Below are 27,440 nucleotides of genomic sequence, written 5' to 3'. Positions count from 1 at the left end.
CACACTTTTCTTTTGTCTTTTTCTTATCTCTTATTAGACAACTAGTTCCACTATTCTCCAGTTTATTTGTCCTGTATTTTTAAAGAGATATGTGTTGTTGTTGTGTGTGTTGTTGTGATAGAAACTATGGTAGCAAAGCATACAAATCCTTAACACGCACAAAAACACAGTTTCCATCACAACAACACACACTGGGGATGGGGTGGGGTTCAAATAAACACCAAGTTCACACTAAACTAATTAGTACATATTTGAATTTTTATTATAGGGTGGGTTTGGAGGAAGGTTTGCCAACAAGCCCCGAATTCTCTTGTCCCTTGTCTTTGTATTTGTGACAGGGTCTCACGGTATACAGCCCAGGCTGAGACTATACAGCCAGCATTCAGTGGTGGGGGTGTTGCCAACCCCCAACTCCCCACCCCCTTCAACCCCACAGGGATGGGAAGTCTACCATGGGCTGAAATAGTCAAAAGAAACCCTTTCTTCCCTGTTCCTTTCTTAAATTGTTCTTTATTTATTATTTAAATTATTATATCATTTATGTGCACACACCCACACACATGCTCAAGCCACAGCACATGTGTTGGGGTCAAACAGGAATTTTGGGGCATCAGCTGTATCTTTCCATTATGTGGGTCCCAGGGCTTGAACTCAGGTCATCAGGCTTGGCAGCAGGCGCCCTGACTCACTGAGCCCTCTCAACCGCCCCATTACACTGTTTTTTTCTTTCTTTCTTTTCTTTCTTTCTTTCTTTCTTTTTTTTTTTTTTTTTTTTTTTTTTTTTGGTTTTTTTGAGACAGTGTTTCTCTGTATAGCCCTGGCTGTCCTGGAACTCACTTTGTAGACCAGGCTGGCCTTGAACTCAGAAATCCGCCTGCCTCTGCCTCCCAAGTGCTGGGATTAAAGGCGTGCACCACCACACCTGGCTATACTGTTTCTGTCAAGGGTTTTGTCACAATCACAGGAAGCCAGCTAATCCACCTTACCATACCCTTTGCAAGGCTATCACCTTTATCTGCTTGAGTTCGATTGCCAGGGAAACACTGAATACTGAGAAACTAAATGCACAACAGAGCACAGAACAAAGGAGCCGCTCAAGGTCACATAACCTCAAGTCTTTAGGAGGTTTTGAGTCATGAGGTTATCCGGTCTTTAGCTCTACTGGAAATTCATAAGTAACCTTACTGGGAAATCTTTTAATAAGTAGAGAAACACTAAATTTTACCCTGCCTAATACTGCCACCACCAAAATAAACATAAAAATAAGCCAACCATATCTCTTCTAGCATGGTCTAAATTTAATATAAGACCAAACGATCTCTAAGACAGTGGTCTAAGTCTCCAGGGCCATTGTTCCCCTTTGCTCGGAATAGAGACTCCTACCTCAAGCCTGCTCATGGAAACGCATCAAGACCAACATCAAGTTCTTTACCCCAGGGTTTAATTACACTGGGCCCTGCTCCAAGTCTGCCATTATTTGGAGCTGGAACTGTTCTGCTCCATTAGGTTGGCCACCCAGGCTGGCGCCTGAAAATTCTAATGCTATTGACCTTCCACCCAGGAGAGGCAAGCAGGAAGTAACAGGAGGTTCCCGGGCAGCTCTGTCTGGATGAAAATAAGCATGCTTCCTTATGGCAAAGTCACATCTCCGAGGTTCTGCTTCTTTACACGTTAAGTAGGGTCTCAAAACAAATCCAAAGCAGCCTCCATCAGAGAAGTGCGTTGAAGCCCAAGCCAGAGTTCAGAGCCCCCAGTGTACGGCCTTAACTCTGCACCAAGCTGCTGCTTGTGGCCTACCACTGGCAACCACATCATCACCTCGGGCTTGCTCTGATTTGAGCTTCTTTTCTATCCTAGGAACCGAACTTACAGCTTCTCACATGCTAGGCAAGCATGCTACCACTGAGCTACATCCTGGCCCTTCTTTATGTTGAGACAGAATCTCACTAAGTTATTCAAGCCATCCTTTTACTCCATAGATAGCCCAGCGAGGGCCTGCACCTGCCATCCTTCTGCCTCAGTACCCCAGCAGCTAAGGTGGACAGCATCACACCCTCAGGCCCATCTCATGTCTGGTCTGGCACCCCAGGAAATGCTGGCGATGTACCTCTAGCACTGACAAGCTTGGGGGAGAGGCCCAGACAGTGAATGCTCCACCATGGAGCACTCCTTCTGCTTCCTTACCACTCAAGAGCAAGAGCCGAGCAGAGGGGAGCTTGCACGGGTGCACCTGCCTGTGGGCGTGCCTGCAAGCAGACAGGAAGCTCCCAGGCCTACAAGGCCGTGCTCACTGTGCAATGACTAAGAAACGAGCTTAGAAGAATCTGATCACTGTGCTCTGCCTTGACAGTAGATGCTGACTAGCAGGGACAAAAATAATCATCAATTATATACACGTCTGTCATCTTTTAGCAGGTCCAGGAGTTATGAAAGCTTGAGCCTTACTTGGCATTACTGTCCCAGGCTCTAATTCCACTGTTACCAGCCCACTGTGGCTAGACAAATCATTTCATGTTTCTCAGCTTCAGCTTCCTCTTCCATGAAAGAAGAGAGATCGCCTACCTTACCTCTAAGTCAAAGGTCCTATGCATCATTCACACAAAGCCCATGAATACGGAAGGACCTGCTAAGAAAATAGATAGGCCTTTGTGACAGACTCACCAACTCACTTCCTGGGACCCTGTGCAAACAGAAAGGAAATAAACATAAGGGCCTGCCTTCTTGCTCATTATATTTATTATTTTATGGCAAAGCTCCAACAAAGCACTTCAGGCAAATGATGTAAACTTCATCAGCATAGGAAGTTATTCAAATAAGGCAGAGTGCTGAGTGTTTGGCTCTGTAACCAGACACACCTAGCTGCTCTCAGCTCAGCATCTGTGAAACACCTCTGTCTCAGGCCATTCAGGAGACTGAATGAAATTTAATGAGGTCTCTGGCACACAGCAGCAGGGCTTCCTCCTGCTTTTTACATGCCTAGGTTTACACAAACCACTCTACAGTCCCCGTGCTAGCAGGACTGGGAACTAAATTAGGCTCTGCTGAGTCATTTTCATTATTCCTTTAAAATGTTTAGGAAAACCGACTTCCTCTGAGAGCCTCTATGTGTTATTAATGAATACTTTGTTGAGCTATATAAACTGATTCTTCTGGCTTATAAATTCTCTCTATTCAGAAAGTAGAGAGGTTCTTAGTAAGACAGAACAGTCAAGAATCAGCCATCATGTACCAGAGAAAAGAGCTTCACCATACAGTGCTTAAGTTTCCAGCCACTAAAGAGAAGAGCCTCTCCCTTCCTAAAGGAGGGACGCACTTCGGTTCTGTGAGAGCCGTGGCGACAAGCTTATGTTCCTCAAAGCTTAATGTGCCTCCCAAAGCAGCTTATAAGCATTAGTGCATTAGTGAGCACTGCTTCCAACAAAAGTGGGTCTCAAAGGCGGACCCTGATGACTCTGACCTCAGTGACTATCCAACCAAACTGGACCGAGGTAGCTCAGCTTCTACTCTGATTCTCCCACTCCCGTGCCCCCTTTCAGCAAAGCTAGGCACGGAACCCAGAGTCTCAGAACACTGGACACTGGGGAAGCACTCCACCACTGAACAGCACTCCCTGCCCCTCAGCAGGAACCTGACACCACTGTGTCCCTTGCTGCTGCTCTCTAATCCATAGGGATACTCCAAATCCTGATTGGTGTAATGATGTTTAACAACACAGCCAGCTGACACTCGTGCAGCACTAGCTACATGCCGTGGTCTGCTCTGAAATGACGTCATCTTCTTCATCCTGCAACACTGTGACTCCCGAACTATTACTACCTTCACTTTAGAGAAACTCTCCAAACATCCCAAATATGCCAGGCACCCTGGCTTCTCTCAAGAGGCGCTATGAACAGGCTCCTAACTGGTACCAGGCTCTTTCACCTCAGGCATCCTCCACAGCACCTTCATGACTATTTTTCAACAATGCTAAATTTACCACCCCAGGTTTTTACAGGAGATAAGCAGGTTAGGCTTCCTCAGGAGCTGGAAGCTATTTACCTGTCCTCTCTGGATCTACATCACTCCCGCCTACCCACTTTCCCGTCCTGAGAAACTGCATCCTTCTGTGAACAACTCCAGGGGAGCCCAGCAGAAATCCCCGCCCTTCCTTCAAGATTCTCCATGTCACTGGCCTTAGCAAGCCTTCTCCTCCGGGTGCCCAGCACATGGCTCCAGCAGCTCTCCCCTGGCAATACTAGTTCTGGGAGAAGTCTGCCCCTTTTGCCCCCTGAAAAAGGATGTGGAATCTTTAAGGAAAGAGCTCACTATAAGATAAAATACAGATTTAATTACTATGTGTTATGTCTACCCAGCATGTGGTAGGCATTTAATAAAGCATATGAACTGAAAAAGCAAAAAACAAACAAACAAAAAAACCCTGTAAGTCCTGCCCTCCATCCAAATGGCAACTCTGTGAGCACTGTGAGCATCTCCCTTCTCTTCTGTCCTAAGCGACATCAGAACTCGAGGGGCTTGTGACTCCTCTTACAGCCAGACTACCTCCACTAAATCACTTCATAAGGTACCTACAAACTTTCCAATTTCCTTAACATATAAGGAATTCTAAATTATATGTTAAAGCTTATACATAATTTCCTTCTTCAGTGAATAATCCTAGTGACCCCAGACCCAAGAGCCATTTCAGCCCAGGGACAGCCTCACACAGTATGAAAACCAAGGCTCTGAAGCTACAGGAGATTCAGGTTCTCTGGACAGCCTGAAAAATCCCCGGTTGGTGCAGACAGATCTATAAGCCTTCGGCATGCTCCACCACACACAGTTTTGAATTACTGTGTTTCATTACTGATGCGCCTTCGAGCAGGTCCCGCTGTGAGATCAAGTGGAATTACAGCGGCAACAGTGGCTACAGATGATCGAGATACTCGGGGCTCTAATACACTTCTTGAACCTGTGGACAGTAAGACATTTACGATTCGTAATGTGAGCAAGGAGAGACTGAAAAAATAAGGTGCCATTTACCTGCAGATCACACAGATGAAAAATGCCTCGCCGGTGTCTGGGAGCAGCTAAATCCCACATTAAATACTCGGGCTTCGGGAGCTGAAGCCCAGAGATGATGGTGATAATGTCTAGAGTCAAATGACACTTCTTATAGAACTGATGAGTGCAAAGGAAGGTAATTTCACTTTACTAAAAGTAAATGCCCTTTCCTCAGAGAGGGAAGGAAGGGGAGGTCAAGGACAGGCATGCTATCAAACAAAGAGAAAGAAGAGGCGACCACTTATATTAAAGGGGGAAGTTCAAGGACAGGTGATAGAAGGGCGGATGGGGCTTCTGCAGCCCAGTATGGTGGCACACACCTAGAATCCCAGCACTTGGAAGGCAGAGACAGAGGATTATAAGTTCATGATTATTCTCAGCTGGGAATCAAGTTTAAGACCAGCCTGGGCTACATGAGACCCTTTTTTTTTTTTTTTTTTTTTTTTGGTTTTTCGAGACAGCGTTTCTCTGCATAGCCCTGGCTGTTCTGGACCTCACTTTGTAGACCAGGCTGTCCTCGAACTCAGAAATCCGCCTGCCTCTGCCTCCTGAGTGCTGACATGAGACCCTTACAGTATGAATATACTTGGTAACTGATCCTCTCCTGAGGTAATTACGGTAAAAATGAAGTCAGGTAGTTGGGCCTGGACGTAACCTGATGTCTGGAGCCCACGTAAGAGATTAGGAGACAGAAACACACACAGGGAAGCCCGTGTCAGAAGGAGATGGGTCTGGAGAGAAGATCCCAGCACCTGATTTAGATTTCTAGGCTACAGAGCTTGGAGAGAATGAACTGGAGAGCGCAAGCCCTCGGGCACTGGTGCTTTGTCACTGAGGCCCTCCATACTAATCTACACATGGGAATTCGACAATGTCAACAAACAAACACCAATTACTTCCATGTAACAGGAATAGGCAGTTGAAAATTGAAACAAACACACACACACACACAACCCAGCAATTTTGTCTTTTTAAAAAGATTTATTTATTTTTATGTGCATTGGTGTTTTGCCTGCAGGTATGTTTGAAGGTGCCAGATCCCCTAGAATTGGAGCTACAGACAGTTGTGAGCTGTCATGTAGGTGCTGGGAATTGAACCCAAGTCCTATGGAAGAACAGCCAGAGCTCTTAACCATCTCTCCAGCCAGCAGCAAACTGCAATTGTTAAAAGGCTATTTACAATACCATCCTAAACAGGAGAAATCAAGGATAATTTTAATGTAAGTAGAGAAGTAGTGACAGGCATGGTAGTTCACACCTGCAACCTAAGCACCTGAAGATTGGGGCAGGATCACTTCAAATTTAAGGCTAGCCTGGGTTACATAGTGAGTTCCAGGCCATCCTGGGCTACAAACAAGACCCTATCTCAAAAAGCAAGATAGGAAGGGAGAGGGGGAGGGATTTCATTTTCCTTTGTTTTATTATTTTTTATTTACCTTTGTATCGCTCTTCTGTTACTTTCACATCATGCATACCAATCCCACTCCCCTCTCTGTCCCTTCATACCCTCCCTCTGCCTTTGCAACTCCAAAGAAAAAAAATCTCCTTGTGGAAGCTGTAGTCTGTCACAGTGTTATCTCACAATATACCATTTTGTCCACACTTCTGTGCATGCAAATGGTCATTGCAGTGAGTCACTGGGCTGGTTTGAGGCCTCTGGCTTCTGCACACCATCAATTCTGGACCCTCTCCAGGACTCCTCTCTGCTATCCTGCTGTTGCCCTGTGTCATGAGAGCCTACAGCTCCAGCAGTTCATAGGTGGGGTAGATGCTGGGGTGGGCCAACTCAAAGCCCTGGATCTGGGCCTGGGTGGTAGTGGAGTTGAGCAGCATACCAGCTCTCCCACACCCACACCACCAAGGCGAGCTCTCCTCCACTGCCTTGGCTAGCTCATGGAGCCAGCAAGGGACAGAGCCAGCTCTTGTTCTCTAGCCCTCCGGCCAGCTCACCTGCTCTCATGACTGAGGGGCCAGCTCTCCCAAGGTGAGGGGGTAAGGTGGGGAGGGCATCTCTCCCTTGCCCACACAAAAAGGTAGACAAGTTGCGGGACCAGTTCTCCCACGCTAGTGCTCCTTCCATCAGGTTTGAAATAAAGAAATCTTAACACCACCCTTCTACACAGACCAGGCTGGCTTTAAACTCAGAGAGCCTTCGTTGCCTCTGCCTCTGCCCCTCTGCTCCTCTGCCCCTCTGCCCCTCTGCTCCTCTGCCCACCCCCCTGCCTCCCTGGTACTGGGATCAAATCACCACACTGCTGGTCTCACCTACTCCTTTTTTTTTTTTTTAAGATTTATTTATTTATTCTATGTAAGTACACTGTAGCTGTCCTCAGACACTCCAGAAGAGGGCGCTAGATCTCGTTACAGATGGTTGTGAGCCACCATGTGGTTGCTGGGATTTGAACTCTGGACCTTTGGAAGAGCAGTCGGGTGTTCTTACCTGCTGAGCCATCTCACCAGCCCTCACCTACTCCTTTTAATGATAGTGAAACAGAAATCTCAGATGAGCTTAAGAGGAACCAATTAAAACCATGTTACTCAGGCCCTGAGGAGACACCTGTCACCTCAGTGAACAGATACAGAGCAGAAGTCACCTGACTTGGGATCACAAATGCACACTGCCCCTTGAAAATAGCTGCTGGCTTTTAAAGCCACTGGCCTGTTACTCTAACAGTGCAGGAAGCTCACTAGAACACCTCTTCCATCGAACAGAGATAACGGCCCCTTGCTTCTTTCCTCTTCTGTGCTGTGCTCTTTCCTGGCTGCTCCCAGGGAGCCATTTAGAGGCAGAAACTCCACTATATCAGTGCAAAGTCTCCCTGAATGCAGGATGGCAGTGGTGCAGGCTGACACAGGCCAGCATGATGTCCGGACCTCAACCAGACAACCTCCTTCTGGAGGAATTAACGCGATTCTGCCAGCATTTGCTCCCTGTCTGCCTATGCCAGTGTGCAAGGAGGTGAAAGGCTGTGCACACACCCACAGAGACCGACTAGCCACAGGGCACCTGTCCCATGTGAGCTGTGCACAGCACTGTGAACAACAGACACTGAGCTCCAGCCTCGCTGGCATTTACACGGAAGAGAATTTCAAAACTGAACCACCTCAGTGCCAGCATAAAATGACAGGTGTCCATGACGCTGTGACCCTTTGTGTTTCTGGATTTGCTGGTCTTGTGCTGCTGGGCAGGTTCATGCTCTGCCTCTGAACCACATCTCCCCCACGCTAGTGCTTCTGAACGTCTAGCTCACCTTCCACCCCATGCCAAATAAACTCAGCCTGCCTGAAATGTTAAAGGGAAAACTGTTCTCATACACGCATGACTATCTGACATGTACATGCAACCTTGGTTCAGCACTAAAAGCCAGGATCATCATTTATAATTGGTTATATAATTCTTTGTGAAGCCCAGGCTGGCCCTTGGGTGGCACACACCTTTGAATCCCCACACTTTAGGAAAGAGAGGCAGAGGCAGGTCGATCTCTGTGAATTCAAGGCCAATCTGCTCTTCACAAGGAGTTCCAGGATAGCCAGGACTACATAGAGAAACACTGTCTTAAGACAAACTTTAAAATGAGCTTAGGAAAAAAAACATAGTAAAAAATTATCTCTGGCATTGCTGCAACTTTCAAAGCTAGATTCATCTAACCTGTGTTCTATTGTTTTCCAGACAGTGCCTCATGTTTCCCAAGCTGGACTGTGTTCTCTATGTACCTGAGGATGAACAGGGCCCCTCTAGCCTAATGCTAGAATTACAGGCATGCGCCACCATACCCTGTTTGTGCAGCACAGGCCATTGAACCCAAGGCTTCCTGCATGCTAGGCAAGTACTTTACCAACTGAGCTACATCCCCAGGCCACCTAATCATAGCACTCTAATGATGCACTGTAACCTAGCAACAGTAAGTACTGAGGGACAGCTAACACATTAAGTATTTATTGTGGCCATGCCGAGTACTTGAACTCCTTTAATTCTTGCTACAATGTTCCCGACCAGTTGCTCAACTGCACATAAGCAACGACTCCAGAATAAGATCTCAGTCAACCTCTCTGAAAACTACAGAAATTAACCACTGTTGTATTTTATCCCAAATATCTGTATTCCTCTCTTCATTCCAGAATTAAGGAAGTATAACCCGGAGGAATGGAGAGATGCCTCAGCGATTAAGAGCACTTGCTGCTCTTGCAGAGGACCCAGGTTCAGTTCCCAGCAGCTCCATGGCAGCTTGTGATTATCTGTAACTCCTTTTCCAGGGGATCCAATATCCTCTTCTGACCTCCCTCGTGTGCTGGACATATGCATGCATGTAGGCAAACATACATACAAAATAAAAGTTAATAAATCTTTTATAAAAAAGAAAGCATAAGACGGACATTCATACACAGAAGGGGGTTAACTGGAAAGACAGCTCAATGGGTAGGAGTGCTTGCTGCTCTTGCAGAGTAGCCAGGTTTGGTTCCCAGCACCTATGTGATGGCTAACAACTGCCTTTAACATCATTTCTAGGGGATCTGATGCCCTTTCCTGGCCTCCACAGGCACTGGAGGAACATGGTACACAGACAGACACATAAAATAAATTTAAATAAGTGTTAAAAATTAAAGAACTACCAGACAGTGGTGGTGCACTAATCCCAGCACTCTGGAGGCAGAGGCAGGCGGATCTCTGTGAGTTTGAAGCCAGCCTGGTCTACCAAATAAGTTCCAGGACAGCCAGGGCTACACAGAGAACCCCTGTCTCAAAACAAAACAAAACAAAACAAAACAAAAACAAAAACAAAAACAAAAGCAAAAGCAAACAAATAAAACCTACCCTGCTCTCACCTAGGTGTCGTGGATTGGCAACAACGATGAAAATCTGAAGCTTGCACATACAAGGCAATCAGTTACGACCTAACTATGAGCCACAGCCCTGCTCCACACCTGAACTAAATATCTAAAAATACAAAACAAAACAAAACTGGGCTGGGAAGATGGCTCAGCAGTTGAGAGTACTGGCTGCTCTTCCAGACGCCCTGAGTTCAATTCCCAGCAACCACATGGTGGCTCACAACCATCTATGCCCTCTCCTGGCACACAGGTGTACATGCAGATAGAGTACTCACATACATAAAGTAAATAAATCTTTAAAAAAAAAAATACGGGATGGAGAGATGGCTCAGCGGTTAAAAGCACTGACTGTTCTTCTGAAGGTCCTGAGTTCAAATCCCAGCAACCACATGGTGGCTCACAACCATCTGTAACGAGATCTAGCGCCCTCTTCTGGAGTGTCTGAAGACAGCTACAGTGTACTTAAATATAATAAGTAAATAAATTTTAAAAAATAAAGAAACCTTAAGTAAGACAGGCCTTAATATTTAAAAAAAAAATACAAATTCTGAAAAAAGCACAAGTGAAATTCCACATTTCACAGCTGTGCAAAAGTTATTAGTCATGACATCGAAAGACCTATGGGGCTGGAGAGATGGCTCAGTGGTTAAGAGCACTGGCTGTTCTTTCAGAGGACCCAGGTTCAATTCCCAGCACTCATATGGCAGCTCACAACTGTTTGCAATTCCTGTTTCTGGGGATCTGACACCCTCACATAAACATACATGCAAACAAATCACCAATGTACATAAAATAAAAATAAATAAATTATAAAAAGACCTATAATACAAAATTTGTATTGTATATTTATAAACTAGACCATCAAAATGTAACATTTTTATTCCACAAATAATACTGGTAAGAGGATAAAAACACAAGCTACATTTTGGGAGGAAATATTTGCAAAGCATATATTATTGAAAGAACAAACATCTAGGGTGTGCATGAGTGTGTCAACATTAAAAAAAAAATGTTTCTTTTTTTGAGGCACAGTCTCACTACAAAGCCCAGGCTAGCCTGGAACTTTCTATGTAGACCAGGTTGGCCTTGAACCCACAGAGATGCACCTCTCTCTGCTTTCTGAGTGGTGAAATTAAAAGTGTGTGTCACTAAACCCAGCAAACAACCCAGCTTTAAATATTCTTTAAGGGGCTGGAGAGATGGCTCAGCGGTTAAGAGCACTGAGTTCTCTTCCAGAGGTCCTGAGTTCACTTTCTAGCAACCACATGGTGGCTCACAACCATCTGTAATGGGATCTGATGCCCTCTTCTGGAGTGTCTGACATCTACAGTGTACTTACATATAATAAATAAATCTTTAAAAAATAAACTCCTTAAAATAGTTTATGTGTGTGTAGCTGGGTGTGTGTGTGCAGCACAAGCATGCAGGCACCCTCAGAGGTCAGAATAGGGGTCGGATCTGCTACAACTGGAGCTACCCATGGCTGTGAGCCACCATGTGTGTGCTGGGAACCTCTGGAGCCCAGAGCTCTGCAACAGCTGCAAGGGCTTTAACTCCTGAGCATCGCTCTAGGCCTAAGAACAATAACTGAGATGGGAAAAACCATGAAAGGGACCTCAGCAAAAGAAAATGTACCAGTGAGGGGAAAAGAAGCTGAGCATCAGGGAAATGGAAATGGAAACTACGTAAGATGCTGCTCCATAACTATTAAAATGGATAATATAAACAATAGTGACCATTAGAGAGAGAGAGACAGACAGACAGACAGAGAGTAGTGAGGTGTGTTTATGTGTCTGGTGAAGGGTGTGTGCATGTGTGTGTGTATGTATGTGTATCTGGTAAAGGATGTGTACGTGTGTGTGTACGTGTGTGTACGTGTGTGTGTGTGTGTGTGTGTGTGTGTGTGTGAGAGTGTGTGTGGGTGGGGAGGGGTGGTAAAGATGTGTGTGCATGCCGAGCGTGGTGGCACATGCCTTTAATCCCAGCACTTAGGAGGCAGAGGCAGGCCGATTTCTGAGTTCGAGGCCAGCCTGGTCTACAAAGTGAGTTCCAGGACAGCCAGGGCTACACAGAGAAACCCTGTCTCGAAAAAACAACCCCCCACCCCCCAAAAAAAGATGTGTATGCATGCACACAACACATGGAGTGGTCAGAAGGCAACTTCAAGAACACTCAGTTTTCTCCTTCTAACTTATGTGGATTCCAGGAACCAAACTGGAGCTGCCAGGCTTGTCAGGCTTACCCGGCAAACACGTCTACCTGCTGAGCCGTCTCAGCAGTCCTGGTAATACTTTTATAAGGTTAAACATGTGCCTACCACACATACTAGCCATCCTACTCCTGGGTATCTACTGTAAGGAAATGAACGTTTGTTTTTATAGAAAACCTCTGCTCAATTGTTCATAGCCATAATTGCCAAAATTTGGAAGATCCCAATGATGCCCTGTAACAAAGAGACAGATAAGCAGAACTGTAGCCTGTCCATGACGTGTAGCCATCCAGCTCACTCAGAAGAACTGCTGATACACATGGGGCAGATGGCACCCAAGCCGTCCTAGTGAAAGAGGCTCGTGTCAATGGCCTGTCCGTGTGACTCCATCTTAGGATGCCTGTGTCGACACCGACACCTATCTTTCAGTGTGATTCTCAGAAAGATAATAATGGGCCAGGTGTGGTGGTGCAACCCTATAACCCCAGTAGCTTGGTGGGCTTGGTATGCTTGAGAGTTCAACGCCAGCATCCTAAGTGTCAGGAAGATAACAAAGGATGCCATGGGATGGCTCTGAAGGGCCTGCCTGTGGCCACGAGCCTGCTCTAGATTTGAACAGTGCTGACAGTCACAGACCTATGTATCTGTTAGAATCCATACAGATGTACACCTCCAAAGCTATTTTCACTGTAAGGTACATCTAAGTATAATTTTAATTTTTAATCCTTCCATCATGGCAAACAAAGTAGAGATTTTTTTAAAATTCTGAACTTTTAAGAAGTAGACCATCCATATTTAAAAAAAAAAAATCTCTCAAGGTTCAGAAAAACAAAAAGAAAAAGAAGAGGGGAAAGATTCAAAGGGCCAAGGTTCAGGGGCTGGAAAGATGGTTGAGCAGTTAAGAGCACTGGCTATTCTTGCAGGACTCAGGTTCAGTTCCCCGGACCCACACAGTGGCTCACAGTGTCCAATGACCCCAGTTCCAGGGGACCCACCCACCTCTCTGGCCTCCACAGGCCCTGCATACACAGTGCACTTACATACAGGCAAAATATTTTTGTACACATAAATTTTAAATAGATGCTAAATCTTTAAAAAGAGACGGGACCAGAGGCAAACAGCATCTTTAATGCACTCGTTAGCTCACAGCAGCTGTGGTCGCTTGCACAAGACCTGCACAAGATGAAGGCAGGGAGCATGCCAGCACAGAGGAGCTAAGGAGCTATTCACAGTCATTAGCTGCCAGGGGAGAAAGCCTTAGTTTTCTTAGGCGTATGGTCCCCTGGTACGTCAAGAATTCTCCATTACTAGTCCCCCCACACCCGGGTGTGTGTGTGTGTGGGGGGTGTATGTGGTGTATGTATGTATATATGTGTGTGGTATGTGTATGTATGTTTGTATGTGGTATGTGTATATGTATGGTGTATGTGCATGGTGTGTGTGTGTGTATGTGGTGTATGTGTGTAGGTGCAGGGTATGAGTATGTAGTGTATGTGTGAATATGTGTGTGAGTGTGGTATGTATGTGTGGTATATGTATATGGTATGTGTGTATGTGTGATGTGTGTGTGTGTGTGTGTGAGTAAGTTGTCTCCATCTGCCATTGACACCAACATTTGACCTCAAGTTTGTCAGGCTGGGCTCAAGCACCAGCCTCTGGGAGATGCTTCAGCAAATTAGTTTGAAAAGACTGATGCTATCGGCGTTAGGTTATACCATCTGTGTACAGGACAGACGTGGCATCTTTTCAATCTTTACAGCTGTGCTTGTACCCTGCCTTGAAACTATGACCTAGACACAGAACCTGAAAGTGCTTAAGAGACAAGTGACTTGAAAATACTTCTACCTATCAAAATCTCCCCCGCACGGTATCCACTGTACAACGCGTCTGGGTTTAAACAAAGAGCCTGGAAATCAAACCTCTGCCTCACTCCCCCTTCCCTATGACAAAAGCAATACACAGAAGAACTCCTATAGTGTTGACAAAGGGTAGAAAGAAGCCAAACAATTCTACTTTGGAGAACTTAATTATCTTCTTGAAGATAATGTGGATAAATACATGAAAAAGACTCAAATACATTACCTCCTTTTCACTTCTAGGAATTAAGTAAGAAACGAATCAGGACAAAGTCATTACAATAACGAAAAACAGAAAAAGAAAGACCATGTGAAACTAACCTAGAACACTAGTTAACACTCAAAACACAAAGTTATCTGAGCTAGGGATGATGTCACACGCTGTCATCTCATCGACACAGGAAGCTGAAGCAGGATTGTGTGAGCTGAGGAGTTCCAGAATAGCCTAGCCTGGTCAACACAGGTGAAGTTCTCATAACAGAAAAAAGAAGGAGCCGGGATGGTGGCATACGCCTTTAATCACAGCACTTGGGAGGCAGAGGTAGGCAAACCTCTGTGATTTCAAAGCCAGTCTGGAGTTCAAAGTGAGTTCCAGGACAGCCAGGGCTACAGACAGAGAAACCCTATCTTGAAACCTTCTCTCACCTGCCCCAAAAATGGGTGTGGCCAACCAGTTACTGGTCCAGCTTGAGACCCATGTAGAGAGTGGAAGCCTAGAGGACCAGGACAGGCTGGATAGTTCAAAGACTTGGATAGAAAATGGCTCCTAATGATACTCTGCTATACTCAGATTGGTGCCCAGCCCAACTGTCATCAGAGAAGCTTCACCCAGCAACTGATGGAAACAGATGCAGAGACTCACGGCCTAACATTAGGTGGAACTCAGAGAGTCCTGGGGAAGGAGGATTGTAGAAGCCAGAGGGGTCAAGGACACCGCAAGAAAACTCACACAATCAACTAACCTGGGCTCACAGAGACTGAACCAACAACCAAGGAGCCTGCACCAGACTCACCTAGGCCCTCTGCACATGTTACAGTGGTGTAGCTTGGTCTTCTGTGGGACTCCTAAGAGTGGGAACAGGGGGGTGTCTCTGACTTTTTTGCCTGCTTTAGAAACCCTTTCCTCCTACTGTGTGCGTCACTTTATCCAGCCTTGATATGAGGGGAGGTGCCTAGTCTTACTGAAACTTGATATTCCATGGTTGACTGATGAGAGCTCTATAATTTTCAAAAAAGAAATAGAGGGGTGGATGGGGGTGGGCAATGGGGAGATGGAGAAGAGGGATTGTGGGAAGTCAAAGGAGGGGAAACTGCTGGTGGGATGTAAGGGGCCGGGGAGGGAATGGAACTCGACCATATGTCAACTTGGTCTGATTGTTTGGTTTTTGGACAGGGTCGGGATAGCCTCAAGCACAAGCCCCTCCTGCTTTCGACCTCCTGACTGCTGGGCTCCAGCATGCATTTCATGTGTGGTGTGAAGGAAAGCACAGGTCTGTAAGTGCTCCATGCCTTTATTCCCTTCACTTTTCTTGTTTTGTTTTGAAGTCTATGTATCCCAGGCTGAACCCTAGCTTCTCTTGTCTTGCCCTGGAGTGCTTGGATTATAGGCGTGTGCTATCATGCCTAGCTAAACTTTATGTTATTATCCTAGTAACAACAATTTCACTGCTATGTGACTGTTCTAAATGTTGGCTTACTTTACTTTTTATGTGTATGAGTGTGTGTACACTGCATGTGTTCCCAGTGCCCACAGAAGCCAGAAGAGGACATTGCATCCCCTGGAACTGAAGTTATGGACAGTTCTGAACCACCTTGTATGTTCTGGGAACTGACTCCAAGTCCTCTGGAAGAACATAAACGCTCTTATCAGTGAACTACCTCTCCAGCCCTCCAAGTCTACACACAAATTTATCTGTATCACGGTACTACCCCAAGTGAGCCACCATGCCTGAAGATAGAAGGTCAGCAAATCGTGGTACTTCCTTCCTCTTGCCACCCAAAAGGCATGGCGTGGAATACTGTACACGCAGGAATGGCCTTCTATGCCAGGCAAGGGGGTACACATCTGTAATCCCTGTACTGGGGAGGTGGTGGCAGGAGGAGCCAGAGTTCAAAGTCATCCTCAGCTACACACAACTCCAGTCCCAGGAGATCCACTGTTCCTTTCTGGCCTCCTCAGACACCAGGCAACACATGGCACACAGACAGACAAAAGTAGGTAACACTCACATAAAATAAGATAAAAATAACTTAAAAGACTAGAGGTAGGTTTGGGAGATGGTTTGGTAGGTAAAGCGTGCACTGCACAAGCAAGAAGACCCAAGTTCCGAGTCCCAGCAGCTGCACAAAAGCCAGGAGCTGTAGCAGACATCACTATCTTCAGAATGGGTAAGCAAGGGAGATGGGGGAGGGGGGACAGGGACAGGAGGATCCCAGGGGCTAACAGACCAGCCAGCACTGAAAACTGTCAGGATCTACGTTCAACAAAAGACCATATCGCAAAAGAGAAAGTAGAGGCCAAGACAAAGAGAAGACACCTAATATCAACTTCTGGCCTCCACATGGGCGGGTGCAGCCCACACTCATTTATACCATGTAAGAATATGCACACACATAAATAAGTTTTAAAAGAGATATGCTTCTGGGGCTGGTGAGATGGCTCAGTGGGTAAGAGCACCCGACTGCTCTTCCGAAGGTCAGGAGTTCAAATCCCAGCAACCACATGGTGGCTCACAACCATCCGTAACAGAGATCTGACTCCTTCTTCTGGAGTGTCTGAAGACAGCTACAGTGTACTTATAATAAATATAATAAATAAATCTTTAAAAAAAAAAAAAAAAAGAGATATGCTTCATATCTTATATAACATATAGGCAGATATGTCTATATTCCTGTTTGAATTATGAACCCCTTTTTACTTTCTTAAAAAAATTTTTTTTCTTGATTCTGTTTTCTGCTTACCTTGGAGCACTTCCTCAGCACCTCCTCCTGGAACATCAGAAACCGTTCCTGAACCTCAACTTCATTGAGGAAGAAGGAAAGGAAGTGGGTAAAAGGCTGCCTCCTCCTGAACGTGTCCAGGAGCACGTCGATCCGTGTTCGCGCTGAGACCACGCCATTTCGATGCTGACCAGTGATCACTGCAAGCAAAGACAAAAAACAGTAACAGGTTCAAGAACCCGCACAGCTCCACAGGTAGAGACAGCTGGACGCCATCCGCCATCCCGTGCTACCACCTCTAGGCATCTGAAAGGGCTCTGGACGAATGGACGAATGGAGATAAGGGTCTGAGCAGGGAGCTCGTCTAGGTCAAGACAGCTGCCAGCAAGTTCAGTGTAAACAAGGAATTTTTAAAATAAACTACTTGGGGCTGGGGAGGAGGCTTGGCCAGGAGCGTGTGGAAGCACACGCACTAAGACCTGAGTTTGGACCCCCAGGACTTACATAAAGCCAGACAGTCTAACCAAATCAGCAATTTCTGGGTTCAGTGAGCGACAAAAATAAATTAAATAAATAAATAAATAACATGGAGAGCAAATGAGAAACCAAGACACCTGAGATCAATCTCTGCTTCGTCATGTACGGATGCACAGATGCACGGATGCACGGATGCACAGATGCATGGATGCACAGATGCACGGATGCATGCATACCCACAGGAACAGGTGCACATCACACGCACTCATGCACATGTACACATACACATTCAAGTATCTCAGCTAGGAGTAGTGGCACATGCCTGCAATCCTTGCACTTGGGAATGGAGACAAAAGGATCAGGAGTTCAAAGCCAGCCTCGGTTACATAGTAAATGTAAGGCCAACCTGGGCTATATGACACTCTTGAGGTGGAGGAGGGTGGGGCAGGGATGGGAGTGAGCAGTGAGATGGCTCAGTGGATAAAGGCACTTACTGATGTCCATCTGACAACCTGAGTTCAATCCCCAGAGCCCAAATTCCAGAAGGAGAGAACCAACGCCTGCAGATTGTCCTCTGAGCTCCACGTGTCACGGCACTGTGCACCTACACACAGACATATGCACACATGCATGCACACACACACACACAATCTAAACAAATGCAACTCAAAATAATTTAAAAGTTTGGTAAGCTTCTGCACATGTGTAAAACATAAGTAACGAGAAATAAGTGTAAATGTAAATTATGTGAGGTCTCACCGATTTCCCCTTCATGCCCATGCTTCGGAATGTTAATAGATGTTTTAGTCTCCACTTCTATCTTTTTCTTGGTATCCCCTCTCTTTCCAACTATGTGCCTATAATACAGAGAGAGAAAAAAATACATGCTTACGTTCCACATGGCCAGAAACACTCCCTAATAGAAAACACTTCAATAAAGGTTAAATATTAGTAAAGAAAACCATGTAATTAGGACTCATGGGACATGCTATCTTCACTCACAAGCAAAAGGCTGCCATCTCTAACTCAATGCATCAACAGAAGCTCCACACCTGGCACCTGCCTACTTCTCAAGTCAGATTCAAAGTCTGGGTCTGCAGGCAGCAAGAGAAATCAGATACTGTCTCAAATAGTGCTTTCAGCCACCAATGCGTCTACAGATGCATCTGCAGCAGAACTTGGCCAACAAATTAACTCTAAGTTCAAATAAGGCTGTCTTAGTTACTGTTCTATTGCTGTGAAGAGACTCTATGACCGAGGCGACTTATAATGAAAGCATTTGACTGGGGCCTTGCTCAGAGTTTCAGAGGGTGAATCCATGACCAGCCTGGCATGGAACACGGTAGCAGGCAAGCAGGCAGGCGTGGCACTGTCAGCAGTAGCTGAGCTCACATCCTATCTACAACTACAGGCAGAGGGTGAGACTCAGCCTGGTGTGGGCTCTTCAAATCTCAAAGCCCACCCCAGTGACACACCTCCTCCAGCAAGGTCACACCTCCTAATCTGGGAACCAAACATCCAAATCTATGAGCCTACAGGGACCATTCTCACTCAGACCACCACAGAGGGTAAAGAGCTTAGGAATGGGATCAGGAGTTACCATTCAGACAGCTGGAAAGCGCAAAAAGAGCCATGCTCAGGGAGGTCTGGAATCAGTACTAAGAGGCTGAGGCAGGAAGATCAGTAATTCAAGACTAGCCTAGAACATACACGTGCAAGCACAAACACATACACACATACACACACACACACACACACGCACGAGTGTGCACAAGCACACAGATACAGAGTGACAGAGACAAGAGACAGAGAGCCTTGTATCAAAGACAAAAATAAAAAAGGGGGAACAGAAGCAAACATGTGACCTTTGAGTTAAGCACAGTACATATTAGTGTTTTATTTGGGAGATTTCCCCATGGATGTAATACTATACTACAATATTATGTTATTTATCCATTTTATTACTCTGGGTGTTTGTACATCTGCTGAATCACAGCTACCGGAGCAGTCCCCTCGAAGACGGGACAAACCCGTGACAAGCCCGCCATTCCTCTCAGCTCCCACCCACCCATTTCAGCTACTTCCCACCGACTCATTTATACTCCTTGCCTGGGCCTCGAGTATAAATAATACTGACACTCAAGGCTACCTTCTGGAACCTACGGTATTAAAACTGCTAATATGGGCGAAACTACTGGATCCCAGGAGAGATGTTTCAGAGTCTACAAAGCACTGAGACCATCACGGGATGATAAAGTTAATGGAAAGACCTCCCTGTCGTCAACATTATTTCAACTTCTACGATTCCAATTACACACCCAATACTACAGCTGACTATGTCTAAGACTCTTCTTTTAGGGAAGAGTTCAGGAATTTGAACCTGAGGCTTTCCATATACTTGCACGGCCAGAGCTAGCGCCTAGCCCTTAGTCAACTGTCTTTACAGGAATAACAAAGCCTGATCATTGCCACTAAGGTCTACTACAGTAGTCCATTTTTTTTCCAACAGTGAAATGTTTGGCTGGGGATGCAGCTCAGTGGTAGAACACTTATCTGGCAATGTACAAAGAGGCCCAAGGTTTTATCCCAAGCACTGCAAAACCTTGACCCAAATCAGCCCACAGAAACGAAATAGGAAATCTCCCAGCAGGCACATGGTGCACACCTGAGATCTCAGTAGTCAGGAGACTGAGCAGGCAAAACTACAAGTTCTAGCCCAGCCTGGGCGATACCAGAGCTCCTATTAGAAAGGAAAGAGGACAGAGAAAAGAAAGACAGAAAAGGGTGGGGGTTAGGGAGATCTTCTCAGTAAATGTTATGTAGTAATTAAGACTTAGTAGGCTAGACTGAAGAGATGGTTCAGTGGTTAAGAGCACTGACTGCTCTTCCAGAGGTCCTGAGTTCAATTCCCAGTAACCACATGGTGGTTCACAACCATCTGTAATGGGGCCCTCTTCTGGTGTGTAGCCCTGGCTGTCCTAGAACTCACTCTGTAGACCAGGCTGGCCTCAAACTCATAAATCCACCTGCCTCTGCCTCCCAAGTGCTGGGATTAAAGGCGTGCGCCACCACTGCCCAGCTCAAAATAAATAAATCTTTAAAAAAAAAAAGACTCAGTAGGTCAGCATCTAATCTATCATGCATATGTTCATCAGGAATACAAGAACTTACAGTCTACAGAATTCAAAAGGTCACCATCGGAAGTAGGCACCTGAGGAATCTTTACACACCTCAGCCCTAGCACCTCTGTACTTTAAAACAAGTTACACTTTTTTTTTCAGGAAGCTGAAAATGTGTTATCTTGAAATCATGTCCCCTAGGAGGAAATGTCAGCAAAGCCTCGGAAGTGAGCTGCCAGGATTAGCTTTGGTATCCCATTTGGCTGCATTCTGACAGGATTTTATTCACAAGTATTTCAGAATGTCCTCAAGGAGGATGAAAAGGAATTCAAATGCATTCGGTTCCACATTTGCTCCTCTCCCCACCGAGTGACCTAACTCATCTGCTGAAACAGAGAAACAGCACTGACTGACGGGCTTCCTAGACCAGCTGCCTTCCCAGGCAAGCCCAGAAGCTGCTCAGCTGCTGACAGCATTCGCCTAGCAGGTAGTGTGGGGGACAGCGTGAGAGGACGTGTGCAAGCACATGCTGAAGTGACCACAGAGTTCACAGCAATTTAAAATGACGATCCTCAAAAGAGCACATTAGTCCGGATAAGCACTGAGGGTTAACAGAACAGGCAGAGGCCTGCCTCCGAGGCTTCCCTTCTGCGGAGGGGACATGAAGCAGCACGTGGATACATACAGGTACGGACTATGAATAATGCTACTGACCCCAGCAGAGGGCATTATGAAAAAAGCACACAGTGGGGTGGAAAACCCATGATTGGCAGGGATGGCAGGGATCAGAGCCAGCTTCTCCAGGAAGGAAAATTAACTAGGTAAGAAGACTGAGGGCCAGCACACAGCCAAGGCAAAAGGCTCACCACACACATGAACTCAAAGGCTGGAAAAACCACAGAGCATATGAGGAACTGAAAAAAATCAGACCGTGTTCTGACACTAAGCTCAAGGCAAACGAGTAATATAAACTAAAGAGGAAAAAAAGAAAAGGAAGGAAGGAAGGGAGGGAGGGAGGGAGAGAAGGGAGAGAGGGAGGGAAGGGAGGGAAGGGAGGGAAGGGAGGGAAGGGAGGGGAGGGGAAAAGCAGAATCAGCCAAGGCATGCTCACAATTTTGTCCACTGCTTTAGTGAACCACAATTCCATCTGCATTGGAAAAGCACAGAGTTTTTAAAATGTATTATTAGTGTATACATGTGTATACCTAAGTGTCTTCACGTGTGTATGCATATGTGGGTGCCCCTTCCACAGCAGGTTACATGGAGGTCAGAGAAAAGCCCTGTGGTATTGGTTGGTTCCCACCATTCACCTCAACAAGGGTTCCAGGAGGAGGCTCAGGTCGCCAGGCTGTCCTGGTAAGTGCCCCCATCTGCTGAGCCATCTCACCAGCCCCTATAGTCCATTTTAAGCAGAAGGTGTCAAATAATCAGGTCTTCCTTTTTAAAAGATCACTCCAAGCCTGAGGCAAGAGGATCAAGAGTGCAAGAGTTCCATGTCACTCTTTAACTATAAAGCAAGACTATGTGTCATAAATAAAGAAATAAACAAGTGGGAGTCTGGAGGCTGGAGAGACGGCCCAGTGGTCAAAGTCCTGAGAGCTCTTCCAGAGGACCTGGGTTAGATTGCTAGCGTCACATGGTGCCTAATAACCATCTGTAACTCCAGTTCCAGGGAATGCAGTGACTTCTTCCAGCCTGCACAGGCACTTCACACACACAGTACACAGGCAAGCATACAGGCAAAACACCAGACCACATAAAAACAAATCTCAAAAAACAATGCTTTGGAATCATTCTACTTTGGATGTGAGGGCTAAGAAGAGAGCAGAGATCCAGAGAGACCACAGAGGGCTATTTTAAGGCATCCACAGAGGGGCCGACGAGATGACTCAGCGAGTAAGAGCACTTGCTGTTCTTGCACAGGACCCAGGTTCTGTTCCCACGGGCCACATCGGGTGCCTCACAGCTACCTGTTAACTCCAGTTCCAGAGGACTCAGCCAAGTCCTCTATCCTCCTTGGGCACCAGATACACCAGCAGGATTCACACATACATGGAAGCACTCACACATACAAATTAAATAAACATATTTAAAAAGGAATGCATGGAAAAGAAGGGAGTGGCAGTGAAGATAAATGGTAGACTCAAAGAACATTTAAAAGTGAAAGTCAGCAGGATGTGGCAATATACACAAAATGATTACATTAATCTGCAATCAGTCCTCTGACATTTCAGGACACAAAACACTAAACTCTCATCATTAGTAATTAAGCAAAACCACCATAAGTAAGTGTGGAAGACTGAAGGGCTGGCTCCCTGCTGAGATTCCTGGAAGCCCTATCCCATGAAGCTGATAGGGACTCTACTCACTCACTTGTAGAGCAGGCTAGGGGCACTGACGGTGGCCCGGAATCCGTGAGGGGTCTGTGCCACCTCGTAGGCACCGCAGGGCTCATCAGAGTATTCCATGGAGTCTGCAAAGAAACCGTAACATGTCTAAAAAGGCTCAATGGAGAACAGCCCCCGCCTTAGCCCACAACCAATCTCAGGGTTAAAAGAGGGGAAAGAACAGCCTAGTGATTGCTTTACCTCGATCTGCTCATAGAGAAATAAAAAGACCATGGTGGTTACTTTAAATCCTTCAGTCTCAGAAGCCCAGAATGTAGTATATACACACCAATTAGTTGAATTTTCTACGAAGTTAGGGTGCCTGAACAACACATTTTACTATTATCCTGTTGACATGAAGGTCATGCCACATGAACTCACCTTTTAAAGTCTAGAAGTCAGTACATTTTGGTGTTAGGGCACAAAATTACTTCAATGAATTATTAATAAATAAGAATGGTACTAGGAGGGCTGGAGAGATGGCCCAGTGGGTAAGAGCACTGACTGCTCTTCCGAAGTTCCTGAGTTCAAATCCCAGCAACCACATGGTGGCTCACAACCATCCGTAACGAGATCTGATGCTCTCTTCTGGAGTGTCTGAAGACAGCTACAGTGTACTTACATATAATAAATAAATAAATCTAAAAAAAAAAAAAAAAGAATGGTACTAGGAGAACTTTTTCCATAAAAACTCAACATAGAGAAAAGTGAGGTTAGGTATAACGACAAATGCCTGGAAGAGTTCCTGCATCTGGGGAGGGGGACTGGGAGAAAGGAAGAAAACAGGGAGAGAGAAAGAGAGGGAGGGAGGGAGGGAGAGAGGGAGGGAGGGAGGGAGGGAGGGAGAGATAGGGAGAGGAGGGGGAGAAAGACAGGAGGGGAGAGAGGGGGAGGGGGGAGAGGCGGGGGTGGGGGGAGAGAGAGAGAGAGAGAAGGACGGAGGGAGGGAGAGACAAAGAATGGAAAGCTCGCCGAGCAGTGGTGGTGCACGCCTTTAATCCCAGCACTTGGGAGGCAGAGGCAGGCAGATTTCTGAGTTCGAGGCCAGCCTGGTCTACAGAGTGAGTTCCAGGACAGCCAGGGCTACACAAAGAAACCTTGTCTCGAAAAAACAAAAACCATGGAAGAAGTTACAGAGACAAAATTTGGAGCTGTGACGAAAGGATGGACCATCTAGTGATTGCCATATCCAGGGATCCATCCCATAATCAGCCTCCAAACGCTGACACCATTGCATACACTAGCAAGATTTTGCTGAAAGGACCCAGATATGGCTGTCTCTTGAGAGACTATGCCGGGGCCTAGCAAACACAGAAGTGGATGCTCACAGTCAGCTATTGGATGGATCACAGGGCCCCCAATGGAGGAGCTAGAGAAAGTACCCAAGGAGCTAAAGGGATCTGCAACCCTATAGGTGGAACAACATTATGAACTAACCAGTACTCCGGAGCTCTTAACTCTAGCTGCATATGTATCAAAAGATGGCCTAGTCGGCCATCACTGGAAAGAGAGGCCCATTGGACTTGCAAACTTTATATGCCCCAGTACAGGGGAACGCCAGGGCCAAGAAGTGGGAGTGGGTGGGTAGGAGAGTGGGGGGAGGGTATGGGGGACTTCTGGGATAGCATTGGAAATGTAAATGAGGAAAATACCTAATTAAAAAAAAAATACTGGAAAGCTCAAAGAGCTCAAGGCTGACAGTGGGCAGTCAAAAGGATCACATGGGGGGGACCCCAAGATTTAAGGTTCAGTAGAAACCCTTAGGAACTGAAAAGGAAGAGTTGCAAAGAACCTGAAAGGCTCTGCTTATACACTAAACCTAACCCCACAGTCATAGCCCTGAAAATAGTTAGGATCCACCTCAACTATTTAGTTGTTTAGTTTTTGTTTTATTTTTACAAAATTACTGTATGTTAAATAAAGTTAGTTGTGTCTTTAGACCTGTCAAGGCATGACTACAAAGAAGGAAGAAAAAAACTAGCATAACAATAGTTAATATTATCTGACACTGGAATAAATCCTTCAGGGCTTTATTTTAATAATTCATATTCTTAGTCAGGCACTGTGATGCGTTCCTTTAAGCCCAGTACTGAGGAGGCAGGGGCAGGTGGATCTCTATTAGTTCAAGAGCAGCCTGATCTACAGAGTGAGTTCCAGGACAGCCAGGGCTACATAATAGAGAGACTCTGTCTCAAGAAAAAAATTAGTAATAATAATAATTCATATTCTTTTATAATTTCACAGGTAAAGGGGTTTAATTTTGCCACAGAATATTTATAGGTAACAGTAGTAATTAACAAGTACTCCACAGGGGGGCGCAGCAGCTAAGAGCCCTTATTGGTCTTGCAGGTGACCTGAGTTCTGATCCCAGCACTCTGCAACTGAGTGGCTCAGAAGCACCTGTGAGTCCAGTTCCAGGAGATCCAATTAACACCCCTTTAGGCTTCCTTGGGCACCCGTGATCACATGTACACACACACATATTTAAAAAATAATAATGAGGGCTGGAGAGATAGGTCAGCAGTTAAGAGCACTGCATGCTCTACCAGAGGTCCTGAGTTCAATTCCCAGCAACCACATGGTGGCTCACAACCATCTGTAAAGGGATCTGATGTCCTCTTCTGGTGTGTCTGTAGACAGCTACAATGTCCTCACATAAAATAAATAATTTTTAATAATAATAAAAATAATGAAAAGTTACTCTACGTGGCACTGAGGCCTCTGTCCAGGATGAAATCTATCTTGACACACGAACTGCAGCCAGGAACACCTCATCTGAGGTCAGCTTTATTAGACCCACTGAGCAGCAACAAAGCAAAGAATTACCCTTACAGTACAAAGAACATTTTCCCTCTTGTGGGACCTAAGAGACCCCCCAGGATTACCAGGATAGAAATCCTCGTCTTCTTCATGTTGGTACTGTTTCTCCTGGATGGGATTCTTTCTATAATTCCGTCCATCGAACGTTACAATCTGTGGGCGTAGAACATCCATGACAAATGACGTTCCAGGAAAGTCCTGAAAAAGAAAGTGCCCTTTTGTTTAATTTTTTTTTTTTTAATTAAACAATGAATACTTAGGTCACTAAGATGGCTCAACAGGTAAAGGCACTTGCTCCCAAGGCCGATGACCCACACGGCAGAAGGAAAAAGTTGACTCCTGCAGGTTGTCCTCTGGACTACACATGCAGCCAGGTAGCAAACGCACAGACAAAATATGGAAATAAACAAACAAATGTAATAAAAAATTAAGTTAAAAGAAACTCCATTATGTAGGCAAGTAGCATAGACTAAATAAATAAATGTAATAAAATTTTAAATTTAAAAAATTCTGCTAGCCGGGCGTGGTGGCGCACGCCTTTAATCCCAGCACTCTGGAGGCAGAGGCAGGTGGATTTCTGAGTTCGAGGCCAGCCTGGTCTGCAGAGTGAGTTCCAGGACAACCAGGGCTATACAGAGAAACCCTGTCTCAAAAAAACCAAAAAACAACAAAAACAAAAAACAAACAAAAAACAAAAAAACAAAAAAAAATTCTGCTGTGTAGGCAGGTAACATATGCACAGACTACATTCGTAAATAAATAAATGTAATAAGAAATTTAAATTAAAAACTCCATTATGTAGGCCTCAACTGGGCAGTTCACAGCACATCCTAAGCAAAAATAGTGTCGCTTTCCATGAGCTCACCAGTGTAAGTTCTTGTATAGGTGTCTGATTAACCTATAGGGGGTGAGGTCTTGCTAGCCACCTAAGTATGAGCAGAGTGCTTCATTCACCCTATCCAGTATGATATTTTATCGTATCCAGTTTGATAACGCATTGAGGAACCATCGGTACAATACCCGCGGAAGAGAGGTAAGCCGTTTTAAAGATGCTAGAAATAAATACCTTCCAATCAGATTTATTTCCCTATCACAGTACAATTAAAATATGACTTACTAACACAGTTCTCGGACCAACACAGTACTGAGAAGGAACAGTTTCCCGAGGCCACTGCCTCCAGAACACAACAAACGGCTTCACGCTTGAATCAATAATTCGGAATTAAAGGCTCCTGATAAACTACCCCATGTTCCCATCCCAGATGGCTGCGGCTACAAGTTCACGTACTTAACAAGTTCCACCAAAGAAGGCCTAACAATCCCTTCCAAATGAATGCTTGACCCAACCCTCAGTCAAGTCGCTAATCCGCAGCCACCTGCAGGACGCAAGAAGAGGGTTCGTGCTTTGAGAAAACAGAAAATCAACGTTGGCAGGGGGATGCAATTATTAACAGTCTTGTGCCGCGCCACCCTGGTGTGCTACTCCTTTAGCATCCCTTCCCACTTCAAAAACCACGTTCTGTCGAAAAGGAGCCTTTACAAAGTGTGAGCACTGAGCACGAAGCCACAGTGGTACCTTTCCTGAGCAGCTCCAGGCAGAGACTGCGCAGAAGGAGGAGAGCGGACTAGCCCTGGGTCATGGGTGTTTGAAGAGGGAAAAGTGGATATGCTTTCGTGCAATTCTCACATAAAAAGCAAACGCTGAACATCCTACGCTAGAGAGGCGGAGCAGACAGCACCAACGCAAGAAAACCAAAACTGC

At 45.6% G+C, this 27,440-nt stretch overlaps 1 protein-coding gene across 9 annotated transcripts in view; it reads right to left on the bottom strand.

The window, feature by feature from the left end:
* The window catches only part of Ascc1 (activating signal cointegrator 1 complex subunit 1), a 97,399-nt gene that overhangs the window by 69,320 nt on the left and 639 nt on the right, over nucleotides 1-27,440 (bottom strand). For 3 of the 9 annotated variants that reach the window (XM_017314075.2, XM_006514039.3, NM_026937.3), the window contains exons 2-5: nucleotides 25,744-25,876; nucleotides 22,845-22,944; nucleotides 18,112-18,209; nucleotides 16,897-17,075 (exon numbers count right to left, since the gene is read on the bottom strand). In XM_017314075.2, the coding sequence (XP_017169564.1) occupies nucleotides 16,897-17,075; nucleotides 18,112-18,209; nucleotides 22,845-22,944; nucleotides 25,744-25,876 (510 nt within the window). Of the gene's footprint in view, nucleotides 1-490; nucleotides 4,949-16,896; nucleotides 17,076-18,111; nucleotides 18,210-22,844; nucleotides 22,945-25,743; nucleotides 25,877-26,795 lie in introns of those variants that run through there. The other 6 variants (XM_030245250.1, NM_001199187.2, XM_006514040.4 and 3 more) reach the window with 6 other exon arrangements.

The sequence above is a fragment of the Mus musculus genome, chromosome 10, assembly GCF_000001635.26.
Source record: "Mus musculus strain C57BL/6J chromosome 10, GRCm38.p6 C57BL/6J".
Lineage (NCBI taxonomy): Eukaryota > Metazoa > Chordata > Mammalia > Rodentia > Muridae > Mus > Mus musculus.
Note: the sequence above shows the minus strand (reverse complement) of the source record. Positions and strands in the feature narration are given on the sequence as shown.